This window comes from Alnus glutinosa, chromosome 4, assembly GCF_958979055.1.
Source record: "Alnus glutinosa chromosome 4, dhAlnGlut1.1, whole genome shotgun sequence".
Lineage (NCBI taxonomy): Eukaryota > Viridiplantae > Streptophyta > Magnoliopsida > Fagales > Betulaceae > Alnus > Alnus glutinosa.
Window position 1 is genome coordinate 8245161 of NC_084889.1, and position 16672 is coordinate 8261832.

Sequence of the window (16672 nt, forward strand, 5' to 3'; positions counted from 1 at the left end):
AATTAAATATGTTTGAGGGACACATATGTAATTTCTTGTAACAGTTGAAATTTAAATAATTATTATGACGGTAATTATTTAATTTGTTATAACGGTTAGAATTTAAATAATTATCATAACGGTAATTATTTAATATAAAGATTTAATATGATTTATTCTACATTAAGTTACATAAAATCAAAACGGTTTTATATTAATATTTTTTATTTATTCTTCTTGATGGAAGGAGAATAATCAGCTAATCAATTAATAACGAGGGTTCATGTCCTACCTATATAAAGAGCTTTGTGTATCCATCTATTGACACACTCATATGCATAGGCAAGAAGAACTCTCTAAATTTTTGTTTTTTTAGAATTTTGGTGTTGCTAAAAATTTTCTTCGTCTTGCTTAAACAAAGATATGGCTGGAGGTATTTATGGTTTGTTTAGATACCGAAAAGAATTCTGATTCTTTTTAGGTTTTTTTTCAAAACCCAACAACCCACAATTAACCAGAGTAAAAGCCCAAATTATTTCTCAATTCAGACTGACTTTGATTTGATGACTAGGACCCACGCGCAGGACAAGTTGTCTCCCGTGGTTCCCACATTTAATTAATAAAATAATTAAAATTTAAATCAAGAAAAAATTAAAAATTAATTTTTTTTTAAAAAAAAAGCAAAGGGGTGGCCGCGCGCCACCCCCCATAGGTGGCCGGGGGTAGTCGTGCACCACCCTTAACCATTGGGGGTGGCCGCGCGGCAACCCCCGACCTTTGGGGGTGGCCGGGCGGCCTCCCCCGACCACTGGGGATGGCCGCGGGCCACCTCCGGTCACCTAAGGGTTGGCAGCTACCCCTTTGCTTCTTTTTTAAATTTTTTTAAAAAAATTTAAATTTTAATTATGTTTTTTTTAAAAAAAATTATTTATTTATTTATTAATTAAACAATCAATATATAATAAATTATTATTCTAAACAACTTTTCAAAATATCAATCATTACACACAACTTTTCAAACTTTCAATAATTTCTTACAATTAAAAAAACAATATTTTTCAATCTAAAAATTCAACATCCAAACACATTTTTTTGCCTCAAAATTTGTAAAAAGAATAAGGATTCAATTCTGATTTAAAAAATTCAACACCTAAACACACCATTGTAACCCCGCTTCTTATTTAATTTAATAGCATTTTATTTATATATATTTGCTTACACCAATATCTTAAGAATATATATATATATATATATATATATATATATATATATATCTATATATATATATATATTATTTGTTCTTTTATAATTGAATCTTATTCAAGTTTTATATCACCATGCATGCATGCATGGACACAATATTGTTTAATTATTAGCGAATGAAATATATATATATAGCAAAGTAAGATTGCACACACTTACAGCCACAGGCTTACATGCATATATATGAAGTCGTAGCTGCATGTGACTAGTCCATACATTTTATTGGCAACGAATTGAAACTAGCCAGCAGTACTAGATAGCAATTGGAGAGTTATTTGTAAAGTTCCATGACTCCCAAAACATGGTAAACACGGCAGATTAGACGAAAACCCGAAAATCCCGAACTCTTGCTCAATCCCTCGAACTCCTTTTCAGTTCTTTCTTTCCCTCCAGGGTTAACAAGCATGACAATATCAGTGGAAGAAACGAACTTAGCAGCATCACTTGACTCAGGTGCCTCTGGCATTACGTGGTCAATGATAATCACCTTTCCATTTTTTTGCAGTGCTTTATTGCAATTCTTCAAAAGTTTTATGCATTGTTCATCACTCCAATTATGACATGTACTCTGCAATTAATATAATTCATTTTTTTTTTGAGTTAAGCCATGCCACTCTACGTACTTTCGAGTGTCACATAAATGGTTAATTAATTAACTGACCTTTAAAATAATGGCGTCACCTTTTGGAATACTAACATACATATCTCCTCCAACATGCTTGATACCTGCATAAAATTTGACCTTAATTGCTCTTCAACATTAAATTCTTCCTTCTTCTTCTTCTTCTTCTTCTTTTTTTTTTAATGAATAAGCTAGTAATTTATTAAAATGAAACTAAGGAAAAGCGGGACAATTCCTATAATTAATGAAAGATACAATTCTCTAGAAAGTAAAGAACAGAGAAAGAGAAAAAGGATAAGAAATTGCATTGCATGATATTTATATGATCCATTGAAGGTATCATAAAAGTAGTTCATGTAGAAGTATATGAAAGAGAAAGATTGCGGAAGGAGAGAAATAGACTGAAAAATCATTAGGGCTACATCTTGTATTGAAGTGTATTAAACTGTATTACAATGGTCATTATTTATAAAGAGTATATGAGTGGTGAACAAGAAAATTAACCTAGACTAAATAAGGAATATAATCAATATTGAAAATTCTATAAATAAACTCAATAAAGAGAATAATGTAAAAATATTTAACATACTAATATTTTGAGCCTTCTTCTTCTTGTAGAGGGTTTTCTTTTTTAATTTGGAAAAAATATACTTTAACCCACTAAACTATGACCACATTTTCATTTACACTTCCAAACTTTAAAAAGTGACATCGGGCCCCTTGAACTAACATTGCATGACAAATTAGATACTTTTTCATTTTTCGGCCCAAAATGTCCTTGAGGTTATTAAAAAAAATTACAATTTGAAAAAAATTAAACAAAGGGGGAAAAACTTAAAATACCAAAAATGGGTTTAATTACTTTTTCATATAAGCTCCCTCAGTTTTTTTCAATTTTATTTTTTATAAGGGAAAAATATACATACCGTCCTCAAACTAACAGTACTCTATTGTTAATGTACTCCCAAACTACCAATTATGTCGATGTCCTCCCCCAAATTACCAAAAAAATGTCAATGTCCCCACTAAAGCCAACAAAAAGATTAAAAAAAAAAAAAAGAAAAGAATAAGGAAATGACCCTTAAAAAATTTTCAATAAGACAAATATGTCCTTATAAATTCGGGAAAAAAAAAGATTTTTTTTAATGATTGAAAAAAAAAATTTATAAATAAAAATAAATAAAAAAAATGAGAAAAATGAAAATCCAAGGGGTGGCCCATACTGAAATTATATAAAACAAAATCAAAAAAATAAATTTTCAGTTTTTTTTTAATTTTAATTTTTTTAAAAAAAATAATTTTTTGGTTTTTTTTTTTGTTTTGTTTTTAAGAATTTTAATAATTTTATGAAGGGTATTTTTGTCATTGTGGGGCACATTAACATTGTTTAGTAGTTTAGGGGTACGTACGTTGACACAATTGATAGTTTTGAGGTACATTGATAATTAAATGATAATTTAAGAGGGGTATGTGTACCCAAACTTCTAAGGGTATTTTGGATAAAAAAAACTCAAAAGTGTTTAATTTGACATGCAGAGGCAGTTCATGGGTCCATACGCCACTTTTGAAGTTTTGAGGTGTACGTAAATGAAAATGCGATGATATATAATTCATGTGTAAATGGAAAGTAATGCTATTAAACATTGTATCCAAGTTGCATATAGAGCAGAAGGTGATGCGGAATATGTCTTGGGAATTTAGAGCTCGTATTATTGCAAAAACAAAAGACTCAAGAAGACGACTGTGGAGAACTTAGTGATATGTTACCTGTGAGATTACCAGCCCTTAAAGTCTCATGTTTTTGTATTAATTAGGTTCGTTTGTTTCAACTCATGTAAAAAGTAGTTGTGGATTATAAGTTGCTCTGTTCTTGTTTGTTTTAGCAACTGAGTTTAATTCCCACTGGTAAGCTAGAGCATTTTGCACTTTCTCTATCTTTTTTCGGTAAAAGTTATCTGATCCATTAAAAAAAAAAGGGAAAACTTCAATTTACCCCCATGAAGTTGTCACCGATTTGCAATTCAACCACCAATGTTTCAATTTTGTTAATTGCACACCATTAAGTTTCAAAAAATTTCAATCCACCCCATTCCGTCCAATTGAGCCGTCTGAAGAAACGGAAGTGGACCCACGTGAGTGGCACATGTGATTTTTTGTCCAAAGTTGACAAAAATACCCTTACTGAAACGACAGCGTTTTGCCAAAACACTACCGTTTTATTAAGGGCATTTTCGGTAAGTCAGGACAATTTCGTTAATTCAGACGGATCAATTGGACGGATTGGCTGAATGGAAAATTTTTGAAACTTTATGGGGTGCAATTGACGAAATTGAAACATTGGTGGTTGAATTGCAAATCGGTGACAACTTCATGGGGGTAAATTGAAGTTTTCCCAAAAAAAAAAAAAAAAAAAAAAAAAAAAAAAAAAAAAAAAAGTCTTAATTGCACTCTAGATTAGCCTACAATTGAAAGTGGAGTTTGGTATGGCTATTAAATGTATTCTAGCCACTACGTACCTGGATAAGATGGCGCATGTTTTATCACTTGAGGCAAATCAAAGTTAACGCCTTTAATGGAAGGGTACATGGAAATGACCCTGTTGAGGGTTGCCCCAGTGCCACCAGCAACATCAACCAGCAATGATACTCCCTCAAATCCTTTGTATGTCTCAAGAACTCTTTTCATGACCATTTCGGAGAGATCAGCCATAGCCGTGTTAAGAAGATTGTTCAATCTTGGATCAGCTTCCATGCATTCGAAGACACTGGTCCCATAGACCTTTGTAAATAGATTACCTTCTTCAAGAATAGCATCCTTAAGATGGTGCCTATAACAAAACGTACGAATGCCAAAACAGTTTGAGTAGTATACTGATAATTAGTACTTGTACGTTCAATAGTTTGCATATATATACATACCAGGCGTCTGCTTCCTTTCCGTAAAAATTAAGTAATGCGAGGGAACCCAAGTAGGCACCATGTTCATTTCGAACGTAGAATTTGCCGGCCGGTGAGAGTCCATAGAGTCTCTCAACCCTTCCATCTTCGCAGGTGCGCATAGAGAAAGTAAGAAGTGAGTAGCTTGCAAGTAAACGGAGCATGCGATCGAGCAGAAAAGGCGCGCCATCGGGGTTTTTCGTGGGAAGCTGAGAAGAAATCTCAGAGGGCGACATGTAACCATCCCGGTTTGCCCGACTAGCAATGATGTCGAACAGGTTGAGCTCAATGGCTGCGTTCAATACCATGGGAATTACTTGAGAGGTGGACAGCAGCATGGCATGGAGAACTGCATCGTCATCTTCTTTGTTAATGGAGGGCTTTTGATCCCACTGGTTTTGTGTTGAAGCCATATATATTATATAATTGCTGCTTTGATTTCACTGGGTGTTGTGTTGAGGTTTGCCGCATGTTGTTTCTGTTGTTTGTTCTATTTATAGTTCAAACAATACTGTCGTGATCGAGATCATCGGACGCAAGTAATCAAAGTCGTCGCACATTTTGGGTGAGCCGCTAAAAGTACTCATAATTAACTTTGAATTTACTTCCTAAACGTACATCATGTACTCGAACAAGTTCGCAACCATACAACTCAACAAACAATCACACAACTCTAACAACTCAAGCTAATTAAAAACAACTTTAACGTAGATGCTGCCCCATCTAGATTCTAGAACATGCATGCATGCATCCGCAGTGCCAAACCCACCAGATTCACATAATTAAATACAAAGTCTATAGACTACAACGAACGCCATCATTTCAAAAAGAAAATAGGCAGCTTCTTCAATTTTGATTAAGGGTCCGTTTGGGTTTGTGATTTTAAAATAACGATTTTAAAATGTACGATTTAAAAAAGTGATTTTTAAAAACGCAATTAAGCGTTTGGGAAAATCGCAGTTTGACCTTTAAAATCACAGTATAGCCTTTTAAAATATTGAGTTTTCAAAAAATTACCTTATTGCCTGCGATTTGAATAAGCACTTTTCTGCGTTTTCAACTCGCGATTTTTTAAAAACGCAATTTCCAAACGGTTCATTTTCTGCGATTTGGTTTAAAATCGCATTTTTTCTCTACGAAATCGCAATTTCAAACGCACCCTAAGACCAACAACAATAGCTTGTTCAACAATAATAATATGGGATTTCTCCCTCCTGGTTCTCAACCTGAGCAATATGTTGCTGAGGATTAATAATGTGGATCATCATACAGCTTTAAGATCTTAACCGAAATGATCGACACGGCCATCCTCTAAAAGTCAAGATGATCAGTAAATACATTATGTACAATATTTGATCAAACATCCAAAAATGACTTCAATTAAGTTGAGTCGTTTTAGAAAAATGGTTCCAATTGGAGCCGTTTTTGTTAAACGGGCTCCACTTGGAACCGTTTTATTAGAACGGCTCTACTTGGAGTCATTTTTAAAACAGCTCAAATTAGAGCTGTTTTTGTTAAAAAAAACTAACAAAAAAGGGCTCAAAAGCCTGGTTTTTGTAGTGATTCCATTTATGTGGAACTAGAAAAATTATTTACCATCATGTTATATATATATATAACTCAAGTCGCGGACTTATGCAGTTACTTCATTTCCAGTGTAAAACACATCAGTGTTTTGTAGACTAGCAGGTTACGAGGCTGGTATAGTGAGGAATTCCCTGGGATGAAGATACGAAGCGAATGGCTCATATTGTCTAGTTGGGGTTAATAGAACTTAATTAATAATAGTATGGGCTAAATACAATTCACTCCCCCCCCCCCCCCCCCCTCTCAAAAGTTGTCACCTATTTTCAATTCGACTACCAAAGTTTAAAATTTTGCAATGTGCCCCCTAAGTTTTCAAAATTTTCAATTTAGCCATTCTATCTGGTTTGACGGTCAAACCAGACAGAATTTTGACCACATGCGTATCACGTGACTTTTTTTATGCAAATTTGTCCATTTTACCCCCACTTCAAAAAGACATTGTTTTGCCCATTAGGGGGTGAATTGAAAATTCTAGAAACTTTGTAAGGGAAAATTACAAATTTTTAAAAATATTTGTTTTTTTAAAAAAAAAAACATAAAAAAAACAAAATAAAAAGGGGTGTTGAACAAGCCATGTTGTTGGGCGGTCTAACCATCCATGTAGCCCATGGGGGTGGCCCAAAGGCCAAACAACCCAAAAAAAAAAAACTTTTTCTCTCTTAGAGCATTTGTAGTGAAGTCGTCAAAGAGACAAAATCACCAAAATCAGACAAGAAACCTCAAAAACACCTCTGCAACAAACTCTCTACTGCTACAATAAATCAGACGAGTGTCAGACACCATCGTCTCTTCAGACGAGCGAAGAGAGCCTCATCTCTTATTATTTTTCTGTTTTTATTCCATTTTCGCGGGTTCCAACTTCCTTCATCTCTTTCATATCCTCTTTCTTGTTCCCCTTTTATGTTCGTCGCTGGAGGATCTAGAAGCAGAGCCGCAGAGGAGAAAAAAGCCGGTCGTCCAGGAAGCCAAAGTCGACAGAGGAGAAGCCGGCCGGAGAACGGGTTGGGTCCAGAGAAAGGCGCAACGGCGGGGCCGGGTTTTCTCGTTGCGGCGATCCGAGGCGCATCGCTAAGAATTTTAGGGTTCTGGTGGATCTAGAAGTAGAGGAGGCCCAGAAGAAGCCGACCGTAGTCGAAGCAGCCGGCCGTCGTCGAAGCAGCCGGCCGTCGTCGAAGAGATTGGGTCTGGTGGAGAACAGAGGACTCTAGAAGAGGGTTCGGTGGAGAAGAGAGGATTCTAGAACAGTGAAACGTTGGTTAGTTGAAAAGGGTAATAAAAAATAGTATTTGTTTTGAAGTAGAGAATATTTGAAGAGTTTGGTATTTAGAGCATTTGAAAATTGAGTAGCTAAAATAGCAAAAGTGAAATTTTTCGTCAAAATTTGCTAAAATTTTGACGAGTTCGTTACAAATGCTCTTAGGCCCTTTGGGGTTGCTCAACCACCCCCCTTTAGGTTTTTTTTTTCAACTTTTTTTTTTTAAGTTTTTCATACTTTTATTTTTTTTAAAATTTTATTTTTTTCAACTTTTTATTAACTTTAAAAGTTTTTATTTTCTGTTTTTTAATTTTTTTACATAATGACATGTGTCTACTCTCAAGAGTTTACATGTGTTCAACTGTTAGTTTTTGAACGGAAAAACTAACGGAGTTATCAATTCCCTTTTTTCCCAAATCACAGATACTACCTGTAATACAAATGAAAGTATATAGAGCAAAAATAAAGTTTACAAACTACATGTACCAATAAAGTATTTAACCCTAAAAGGTAATATAAACCTAAAATAGAATCATATCATACACTAAACATTGCCTCAAACTCAAGGTGGAGGGAGTTTGAGTTTGGAAAAAGAAAGGATTAACCTTTTTTTTTTTTTTTTTTTTCCAGAAATTGATCTGGTGCATGTGGCAAGATTCAAAGCCTGGAAGCAAGCTCGAATTTCAAATTCGTTGTTTAATTATTGATGAAATGATGAAAGTGGTAGCAATCTTGTGCGGCAAAAGCAAAAGGTTGGGTCTTGAGCTTGACCTAGGCAATAATCGAGTGTGACACGCAACAAAATCTGACATTGGGCTCGATCTGGTAGATGGCAGTGGAAATTAATCGGAGGTGGCCGAAGATATGGTTGATGATGGTGGTCAGACTATGGCCGAAGATGGCGACAAAAAAATAACCAAAGATGGTGATAGCTGGCACGGTGGCCGAAAAATCAAAGATAGTGTTGACTGAGATGGGTAGCCAACAACAATATGAAGATAATGGGTCACAATATGCCAAACAATTTGGGCAAAATAATATTCCCAAACAAAGCCAACTATGGGCCAAATGATAGAGCCGACTTAGGCCTACAAACAGGATTTAAGGAGATTTAAGGAGTCAAATTTATTGAACCACCTAAACGACTTGTCGTTTACAATTGAGAAGGATGAAGGCATGGCAGAGTGTGGAGGCGCATGAGACGCACGGCATGACTGGTAGAAACTTCTGGTGGCACGTGTGGGTGTGTGAGACTTTCGATTTTGTTGATTTTTGTAGGATTGTGTAAATCGGCCAATGACCTTTCGATTAATGTGGTCAAAAGCTTGATATAATGCTCGGAAGACAAAGATTCGAGGCAAAAGGTTATTGAATGGCGGTGAGCTAGGAGCCCCAAGAGAGAGGCACCACCGAAAAAATGACGAAAACAAAAATTGGAGTACACAAAGCCATTAAACATTGTATATCGGTGTTAAACGATGTCTATGATAGATTGATCCCATGAAGAACTTCATAATGAAATGAAAAATTAAAGAGAAAAGCAAAAGAAAGAGAAAATTAAGGCAAAGAATTTTTGGGTTGTTTAGTATTAGACACCTACGTCCACTACTACATAAAAGCCCGATAAAGCTACATTTTACGCTTATTACTTTTATATTATGTATGTTACAAATGATTAGGTGAAGATAAGAGAAGTATGATTATCAAATCAGAATTATTTGATTACAATCAATCTTATAATTAAGGTAAATATCCTATAAAAAATTTAAAATAATATGGAATCATATATATATATATACTCTAACATTATTCAAGTGAAGATTAAGTTGATCAGCATGCATTGAGATGCACGATTTCGTGGACATAGAGTGTTTATTAGCGACTGAAATATAACAAGAGGAATCTAAAATAAAAATTAAAAAGAGAGAGAGAGAGAGAGAGAGAGAGAGAGAGAAATATAACAAGAGGATACGCACAAAAGGTTACAGGGCTTAATTAATTAACTATACTAGCTTATTCATACAAAAAAAAAAAAAATTGATAGGCAGTGAAACTAGAAGAAGAATACTGCAGATTGGATAGACTTTGGAAAGTTACTTGTAAAGTTCCATTACTCCCAAAGCATTGTAGGCACGGCAGACAACCTGAAAACCAGAAAATCCTGAACTCTTGCTCAAGGCCTCAAACTCCTTCTCAGTTCTTTCCTTCCCTCCAAGGTTAAAAACCATGGCATTATCATAGACACTAATATGTTTAGCAGCAACACTTGACTCAGGTACCTCTGGCATTAGATAGTCAATGATAATCACCTTCCCATTTTCTTCCAGTGCTTTATTGCAGTTCTTCAAAAGACTTACGCAACTTTCATCACTCCAGTCATGACATGTACACTGCAACATATATATATAGATATATAATACATGAAAATGCAAAGAAATGCACACACACACACACACATATATATATATATATGTGCCCATCTACTTTAAAGCCTCACATAAATGGATAATCAACTGACCTTTAATACAATGGCGTCACCTTTTGGGACAGCTGCAAACATGTCCCCTTCGACATGCTCAATTCCTGCGTAAGATGGCGCCTGTTTGATCACATGAGGCAAATCAAAGTTGATGCCTTTAATGGAAGGGTACTTGGAAATGATCATGTTGAGGGCTGCTCCGAAGCCACCAGCAACATCAACCAGCACTGACACTCCCTCAAATCCTTTGTATGTCTCGAGAACCTTTTTCAAGGCTATCCCGGAGTGAGCAGCCATAGCGTTGCTAAAAAGTGTGTTCACTGTTGGATCAGAGTCCATGTATTGGAAGATGGATTTCCCATGGACCTTTTCAAATAGATTGCCATTTTCAAGAACAGCATCCTTAAGATGAAACCTATCATTACAAAATGAATGAGTGGTATATAATTGGAAAATTAACATCATATGCAAATAATGTGAGATTAACAACTACTTAGTTATTTGTTTTTTCCAAATACTTTTATACTATATAGTTGCTGGAAAACACAATTACTTCACCTCTTTGGCTCGATATAGGCATTTATACATGTTAGAATTTTATTTTTTTGTGACCTAAATAATGTTTTAATTTTTGCAATATCTCCCTCAATTTACTATTGGAATTATAATATTACCCTATTTCTGCGACTCAAAATGAAATATATATATATATATATCCTGAATAAGATAAAAAAAATTTAAAAATAAAAAAATAAAAATCAAGCCTGTTTTCAATTTTCTGATTTTTTTTTCTAAATCTCGTCTTTCTTTTTTTCTTTTTTTTTTTCTTTTTTGAAGGAACACAACAAAAGTTTATAACTTTCTCTTAATTAAGCACTTGAGCTACAGTATTATCTTAATAACATGATAGTTTGAAGTTATTATATACAGGCCTTAAGACGGAGGAGGGATCGGCGTGGCCATTCCTCTCCATTTTTTGCAAGGTAAAAAAAAGAAAAAAAAAATTAGTCTATTCACTTCTAGAAATAAAATTTTTGACTCCTGTCCATAAATAGTTGTTGACTTCGTTCTAGTTGTTGACTGCCTATACTCTCTAGTTTAACTAGTAGCTCCAACAAGGCAATCGTCTTAGAGACACACAATTTAGTATATTTGGGTCTTCTTTTATTTTTATTTTTTAATTTTAAAAATTAATTATCAAAATAAGAAAAAAATAAAAAAAAAAATAAAAAAGGAAAATACCAAAAATAAAAATAAAATAAAATAGTTTTTCTAATCGTGTTATGCATGGGCCATGGCCGTAAGGTATATATCCATTATCTACTAATGTGAAAAATCAACACGTGCTGTCTCAATCTCTGTCTCTGTACAGTAGCGTCCCCCCCGGCCACCCCTTTCCACACTGTATCCACCAACCTTGTCAGCCACTCTTTTTTTTTAAAAAAAAATATATATATATGGATAAAAAATAAATAAATATTGTTTCAAAAAGTAGCTCAAGTGGTTATGATCACGTCTCAATAAGGGAGAATTACTGGTTCGAATTTCTTTTGTTCTCGTAGGGACAAATCAAAATAAAAAATTAATAAATATCTCATCTTTTTCTCTCTCCTCCACTCGTTTTCTGTCAACTCTTCACTGTCAACTGGCAACATCCAACCAACCCCGACCTTCCTATATTCAATCTACATGGCCACACCATATCTATTATATGCTGTGTGTTGTCGATTGCACGTACGAAAAGATTTTCATTTGATCCTTCAAATTATTAACATGTTACAACTTAGCCACATCTCTTAGTCATGACCATTTATTAAATAAAAAATCAAATTTGACCATAAATTTAAAAAATGCATCTATTTTTTCCATTGAAAAATCAAAATACAAAGAGTAATTTTAGTTTTTCAACCATCAAAATATTGATATTTTTTTAAATTTTTTGGTTAAATTTAATTTTCTATTGAAAATAACTGTCAAGAGTACTGTCAGTTATGGTTAAATAATAAAAAAATTTAATTTTCCGTCGAAAATAATTGTTAGTTTCGACACTAACTAAATAATAGTGGGAAAAGAAATTTTGTACAAAACTTTTAATGCACAACATTTGCACACGAAAACTCATCGGTAGAATCCATACGTGTGAAAAGTTGAATGGGCAGTTTTCCTTGAAGGGTTGTTTCCAGTTTTAACGGGAGAGATTGTGTTGTCTTTGAGCTTGGTTTAAAAGGCTTTAGTTCATTAAAATAAAAAATAAAAAACTAGAGCATAATTGCAGAGGAAAAGATGCTATCAATGTGAGTTGATGTTTCGTGGTCTTTTTAGGTGGCTGGCAGATGCTTTGCGTGTGAAGAGAAAATGATGCTTTGTGCAGCAGTTAATGTCGTGTGGCTGCCTATTGAAATCATTCCATGGGGCCAGTTACGTTTGAAAGTTGTTTTTGAAAGAAAAAGAAAAATGAAATTCTTTTGGATGTAAGATTGAAAATAATTAATTTTCAAAACATAAAGAAACAATTAAAAAAAATGAAAAATTACTGAATCACTTTCTAAATTTTGAGTCTTTTATCTTTTAGTTCGTTGAATTTGTCTCCATTATTAAATCAATTATTATAGCTAATTCTGTATAGACTCCAAGATAACTACATGTCAAGCTGAGTAAGCATTACGTACCAAAGACATATATATATATATATATATATATATATATATATATATATATATATATATATATATATATATATATATATATATATATAAAAATAAAAAAATAAAACACATATAACTCGTTTATATAATTTATAAGATAAGATAGCTCATTTTTACCTTACAGTGAAATCACTATTTTCATATCTATATTTTTTTTTTAGTATAAACGAGAAGATGATTTCAACAATATTCATAAATTGTTTGCAAATAATTCCTATATTCATTTATTTGCATTTCGATATTTTCCTGTTTGTATTAAATAATAACTAATAAGTAATCCCCCTTATTAAAAAAACAAAATAATTCGAGGACCAATTGACATTGCAATATCCGCCCTCATATTTTATAATGGGAATGAAATGAAAATGTGATATATATCAATATTTTTAAATAAAACGCGAATCAAAAAGTAAGGGAAACTAAATAGATAAATGCTATATATATATATATATATATATATATATATAAAAGTTCAAATATTGTACGTTTGCATGAATAGACATACCAAACCTCCGCCAGGGGTGGGTGAAGAGAAAATAGCGGCACCGCACCAAGGGAGTATCCATCTTCATTTTGAACATAGAATTTGCCGGCCGGTGCGATTCCATAGAGTCTCTGAACCCTTCCATCTTCGCCGGTTCTCACAGAGCAAGTAAGAAGCGAGTAGCTTGTAAGTAAACGGAGCATGCGATCAAGCAGATAAGGGGCATCGGAGTTTTTTGTGGGAAGCTGAGAAGCAATCTCAGAGGGCGACATGTAAGCATCCGGCTGGCTTCCCCGACTGGCAATGATGTCGAACAGTTTGAGTTCGATGGCAGCTTTGAATACCATGTGAAAGGTGAAGGAGGTGGACAAGTGAATGGCATAGAGACATGCATCGTCATCCTCTTTGTTAGCGGGGAAGGGCTTATCCAAATGGTTTTCTGTGGAACCCATTTTTACTTCTCTAAATATTCCTGCTTTGATTTTCCGGTGCCCCTGTCGCTTCTATTGTATGCTCTATTTATAGTTGCACAAAGTGACAAAACTATTCTCATTGAGTCGTCACTTCTTACGCACGTCTTAATGCTAATCGCCCTCCTTGGACTTTTTGGTGAGAAGCTAATAATGAGTCCTCGTACAAATAAGTCTCTCATCCTCCCTTTATCCCCTTTTGATAATAAAAAAATTAATTTTTATTAAAAAGTTGTCTCTGATGTGACATCAGAGACAACTTTTCCTTAAAATCAATTTTTTTAAGAAAAAGAGGGTGATGAAGGGAGGATGAGAGACTCATCTTTAGCATTTCCCGCTAATAATTGGCCAGTTTAGAAACCATTCCACCCACTTTTATCCATCTTTGCCCGCTGTACAGGTCTACGAAATGAGTAATGCTACATATCATTCTTTTGATCTCTTTTTATCCTTTTAAAATTGATGTGGCTATTAAAATTACCATTGAATCAAAATTCAATAATGATCTATCATAAATTCAATTGTAATTTTAAGAGTTACATCAATTTTGGGAGGATAAAAAGAAGACAAATGGATGATATGTAGCATTACTCCTACGAAATTCTTTTTTTTTTTTTTTTTGTTTCATTTTTTACCCTTAACAAGATGCATATTTCCTTACTTCAACGTTTTCGTTTTTTTTCTTGCTAGGGGTAAAACAAAAAAGTAAAAAATTCATTGTCAAGAATGTGCGTATACATAACGTGCCTCAGAATGAAACTTTTTTTTTCCCATTTTTTACCTTTGTTAAGATGCGTACTTCCTCACTTCAACATTTTTCATTTTTTTTCTTGCCAGAGGTAAAATGGAAAAGTGAAAAATCTTTTTTTTAAGAGCCGTACTATTTTTGTTTCCATTTTTTACCCCTGAAAAGACACATTTTCTCACTTCAACGCTTTTCATTTTTTTCTTACCAGGAGTAAAACGGGAAAGTAAAAAATTAATTGTCAAAAATGTTCGTATACATGTCGTGCTCCAAAATGAACCTTTTTTTTTTTTTTTTTTTTTCATTTTTTACCCCTGTCAAGATACGTATTTCCTCACTTAATAGCTTTTCATATTTTTCTTGCTATGGGTAAAATGGGAAAGTGAAAATCTATTTTTTCTAGAGCTGTACTTTTTCGACCTGGGCATTGTGCACAAGGATAGTGTACAGTGCACATGAAGGGGGAGAAATGGGTGAGAAATTTTCAAACAGGGCCATTAATTGACTCTCTCTCTAAACCTAGAGCTTCTCTCTCTAAATCCATAAAGTTCCAACCCTTGGTTTCTTCTATTGTTTGGGGAGGGGGGGGGGAGGGCTGAATCTAACAGTCATTAAGGCCCCTGGTTAGATCTGGTGGTGTTTGTGTCTCTCCTAGTCTTTTTGGACTACAAAGATTTGTGTTTTTTAGTTTCTTTGGTTTCTGGCAAAAAGGCACTTCTGAGAGGTACTCAAGGGGAGCAGCCGCTCTACACGTGTCGCAGGCGGTATGTTCTGGCCGAGCTTCAATAGACCAGTCTTGAGGTCTAGATCTGTGCATTTCCGTCGTTTTCTGCTAAACACGCGCTCCCTAGTCTTGTTCACTGCCGTTCTCTGGTCTAGTCGCTGCTTGCTACGGCCGTATTGACATTATGTGCTCGGCGAATAGTCATCACGCGTCAGGGTGTTTGTCACCCTAGAAGGCACGTGATGGCCACGCTCCATCCTTGTTGCCGTGTTTGGTGGAGCCTGGTGGCTTGTGGTGAATGATTGCTATAGAGTGTTTTCCGGGGATTGCACGTGGGGACATGCGCCGTTTCAAGTGGTGGTTCTTTCTGACAGCAACTCTGTTTGGGTGTTCTTTCCTGTTTTTGACAGGTTGCTTTGTGCTTCTGTGGTGTTTTAGCCTAGTTTTTGCTATTTGACTAGATTTATTTGTAACATCTGTTTGTATTGGTCTGAGCCTCTTAACTCAGTTTGGTGGTAACTTATATAACTTTATGTTGGTTGTACTCCAATTTGATTAATGGAAAGATTAATTTTCTTCTTAAAAAAAATAATTAATTAACATCTTAAACTATATTATCTCATATTAATTTTCACTGGGGAAATTAATTTATTATGTTCTAATTAAGCAGGATTCTCTCCGTTTCGATTAAAATTAATAATATTTTATTTTATGATTAGAATATAAAATTACATTAACGTGTATATGAATACTTTGACTTTTAGAAAAAGTCAGAAGACATGCAGCGATGGTGAGGCCCGAAATTGGCCAACTTAGTTAATAATTGAAGTTCGTAATTATATACTTGGTGAAGTACTTAATTTCAACACATCCAGAAGAGTGAGAAAACAGCAAGGCTGATGTGATGTCCCAACGACAGTGATTGGCCAGCATAATGTTGGGCTGATTAATTGTCTTGCCCCCACCCCCATACGTAATTTTATTTTTTTTTTACATAAATGCATGCATATCTGCTTCATCTTCCTTTCTTTTTCTATTTTCTGTTTCTATCATCTTTCTCCCATTCTGATTTTTTTGTTTGTCGGTGTTCTCCGAATATATCAGTAATTTTAACATTTTTGCTATACATCCGTCCATTTGCCACCGTATGGTGTCGTTCATCTCATTCCTGGTCGCTGCTGCTGTTGCTGGTTGTGTTTTTGCTTTGAATAAGAGATTTATTCTCTTTAGATCTACTCTCAGATGTGAGGGGTTGTCTCTCACAGTCTGGATAGTTCGGTGTGAGGGGTTACCTCTCACAGCCGGTTTAAATAAATTTTTAAAATATTTGACTACTATTGTCTTAGATCTAGTTTGTTCGGAGCAGATCTGCTCTTTAACTATTTTTGTACATGGGTTAACGGAAGATGAAAGTCATAAGAAT

General features: G+C 34.4%; 2 protein-coding genes across 2 annotated transcripts; both read right to left on the reverse strand.

The window, feature by feature from the left end:
• Window positions 1–1346: 1346 nt before the first annotated feature.
• LOC133867188 (caffeic acid 3-O-methyltransferase-like) lies at window positions 1347–5260 on the reverse strand. Its single transcript, XM_062303897.1, has 4 exons — window positions 4783–5260; window positions 4381–4691; window positions 1904–1968; window positions 1347–1810 (listed from the first exon to the last, which is right to left on the reverse strand). The coding sequence occupies exons 1-4, from the start codon at window positions 5211–5213 to the stop codon at window positions 1514–1516; spliced, it is 1104 nt and encodes a 367-aa protein (XP_062159881.1). The 5' UTR covers window positions 5214–5260; the 3' UTR covers window positions 1347–1513.
• Window positions 5261–9611: 4351 nt separating this feature from the next.
• On the reverse strand, window positions 9612–13815 carry LOC133865774 (caffeic acid 3-O-methyltransferase-like). The gene is made up of 3 exons (XM_062302244.1): window positions 13332–13815; window positions 10161–10536; window positions 9612–10032 (listed from the first exon to the last, which is right to left on the reverse strand). Exons 1-3 carry the CDS (start codon window positions 13760–13762, stop codon window positions 9736–9738), a joined length of 1104 nt encoding a protein of 367 aa, XP_062158228.1. The 5' UTR covers window positions 13763–13815; the 3' UTR covers window positions 9612–9735.
• Window positions 13816–16672: the final 2857 nt, after the last annotated feature.

Coding starts and splice junctions, on each gene's coding strand:
- LOC133867188 (XM_062303897.1), bottom strand. CDS start 5,213: ATGGCTTCAACACAAAACCAGTGGGATCAAAAGCCCTCCATTAACAAA. Junction 4,692..4,782: donor GGAAAGGAAGCAGACGCCTG/GTATGTATATAT, acceptor GTTTTGTTATAG/GCACCATCTTAAGGATGCTA. Junction 1,969..4,380: donor ACATGCGCCATCTTATCCAG/GTACGTAGTGGC, acceptor AATTTTATGCAG/GTATCAAGCATGTTGGAGGA.
- LOC133865774 (XM_062302244.1), bottom strand. CDS start 13,762: ATGGGTTCCACAGAAAACCATTTGGATAAGCCCTTCCCCGCTAACAAA. Junction 10,537..13,331: donor CCACCCCTGGCGGAGGTTTG/GTATGTCTATTC, acceptor TTGTAATGATAG/GTTTCATCTTAAGGATGCTG. Junction 10,033..10,160: donor GTGACGCCATTGTATTAAAG/GTCAGTTGATTA, acceptor TATATGTTGCAG/TGTACATGTCATGACTGGAG.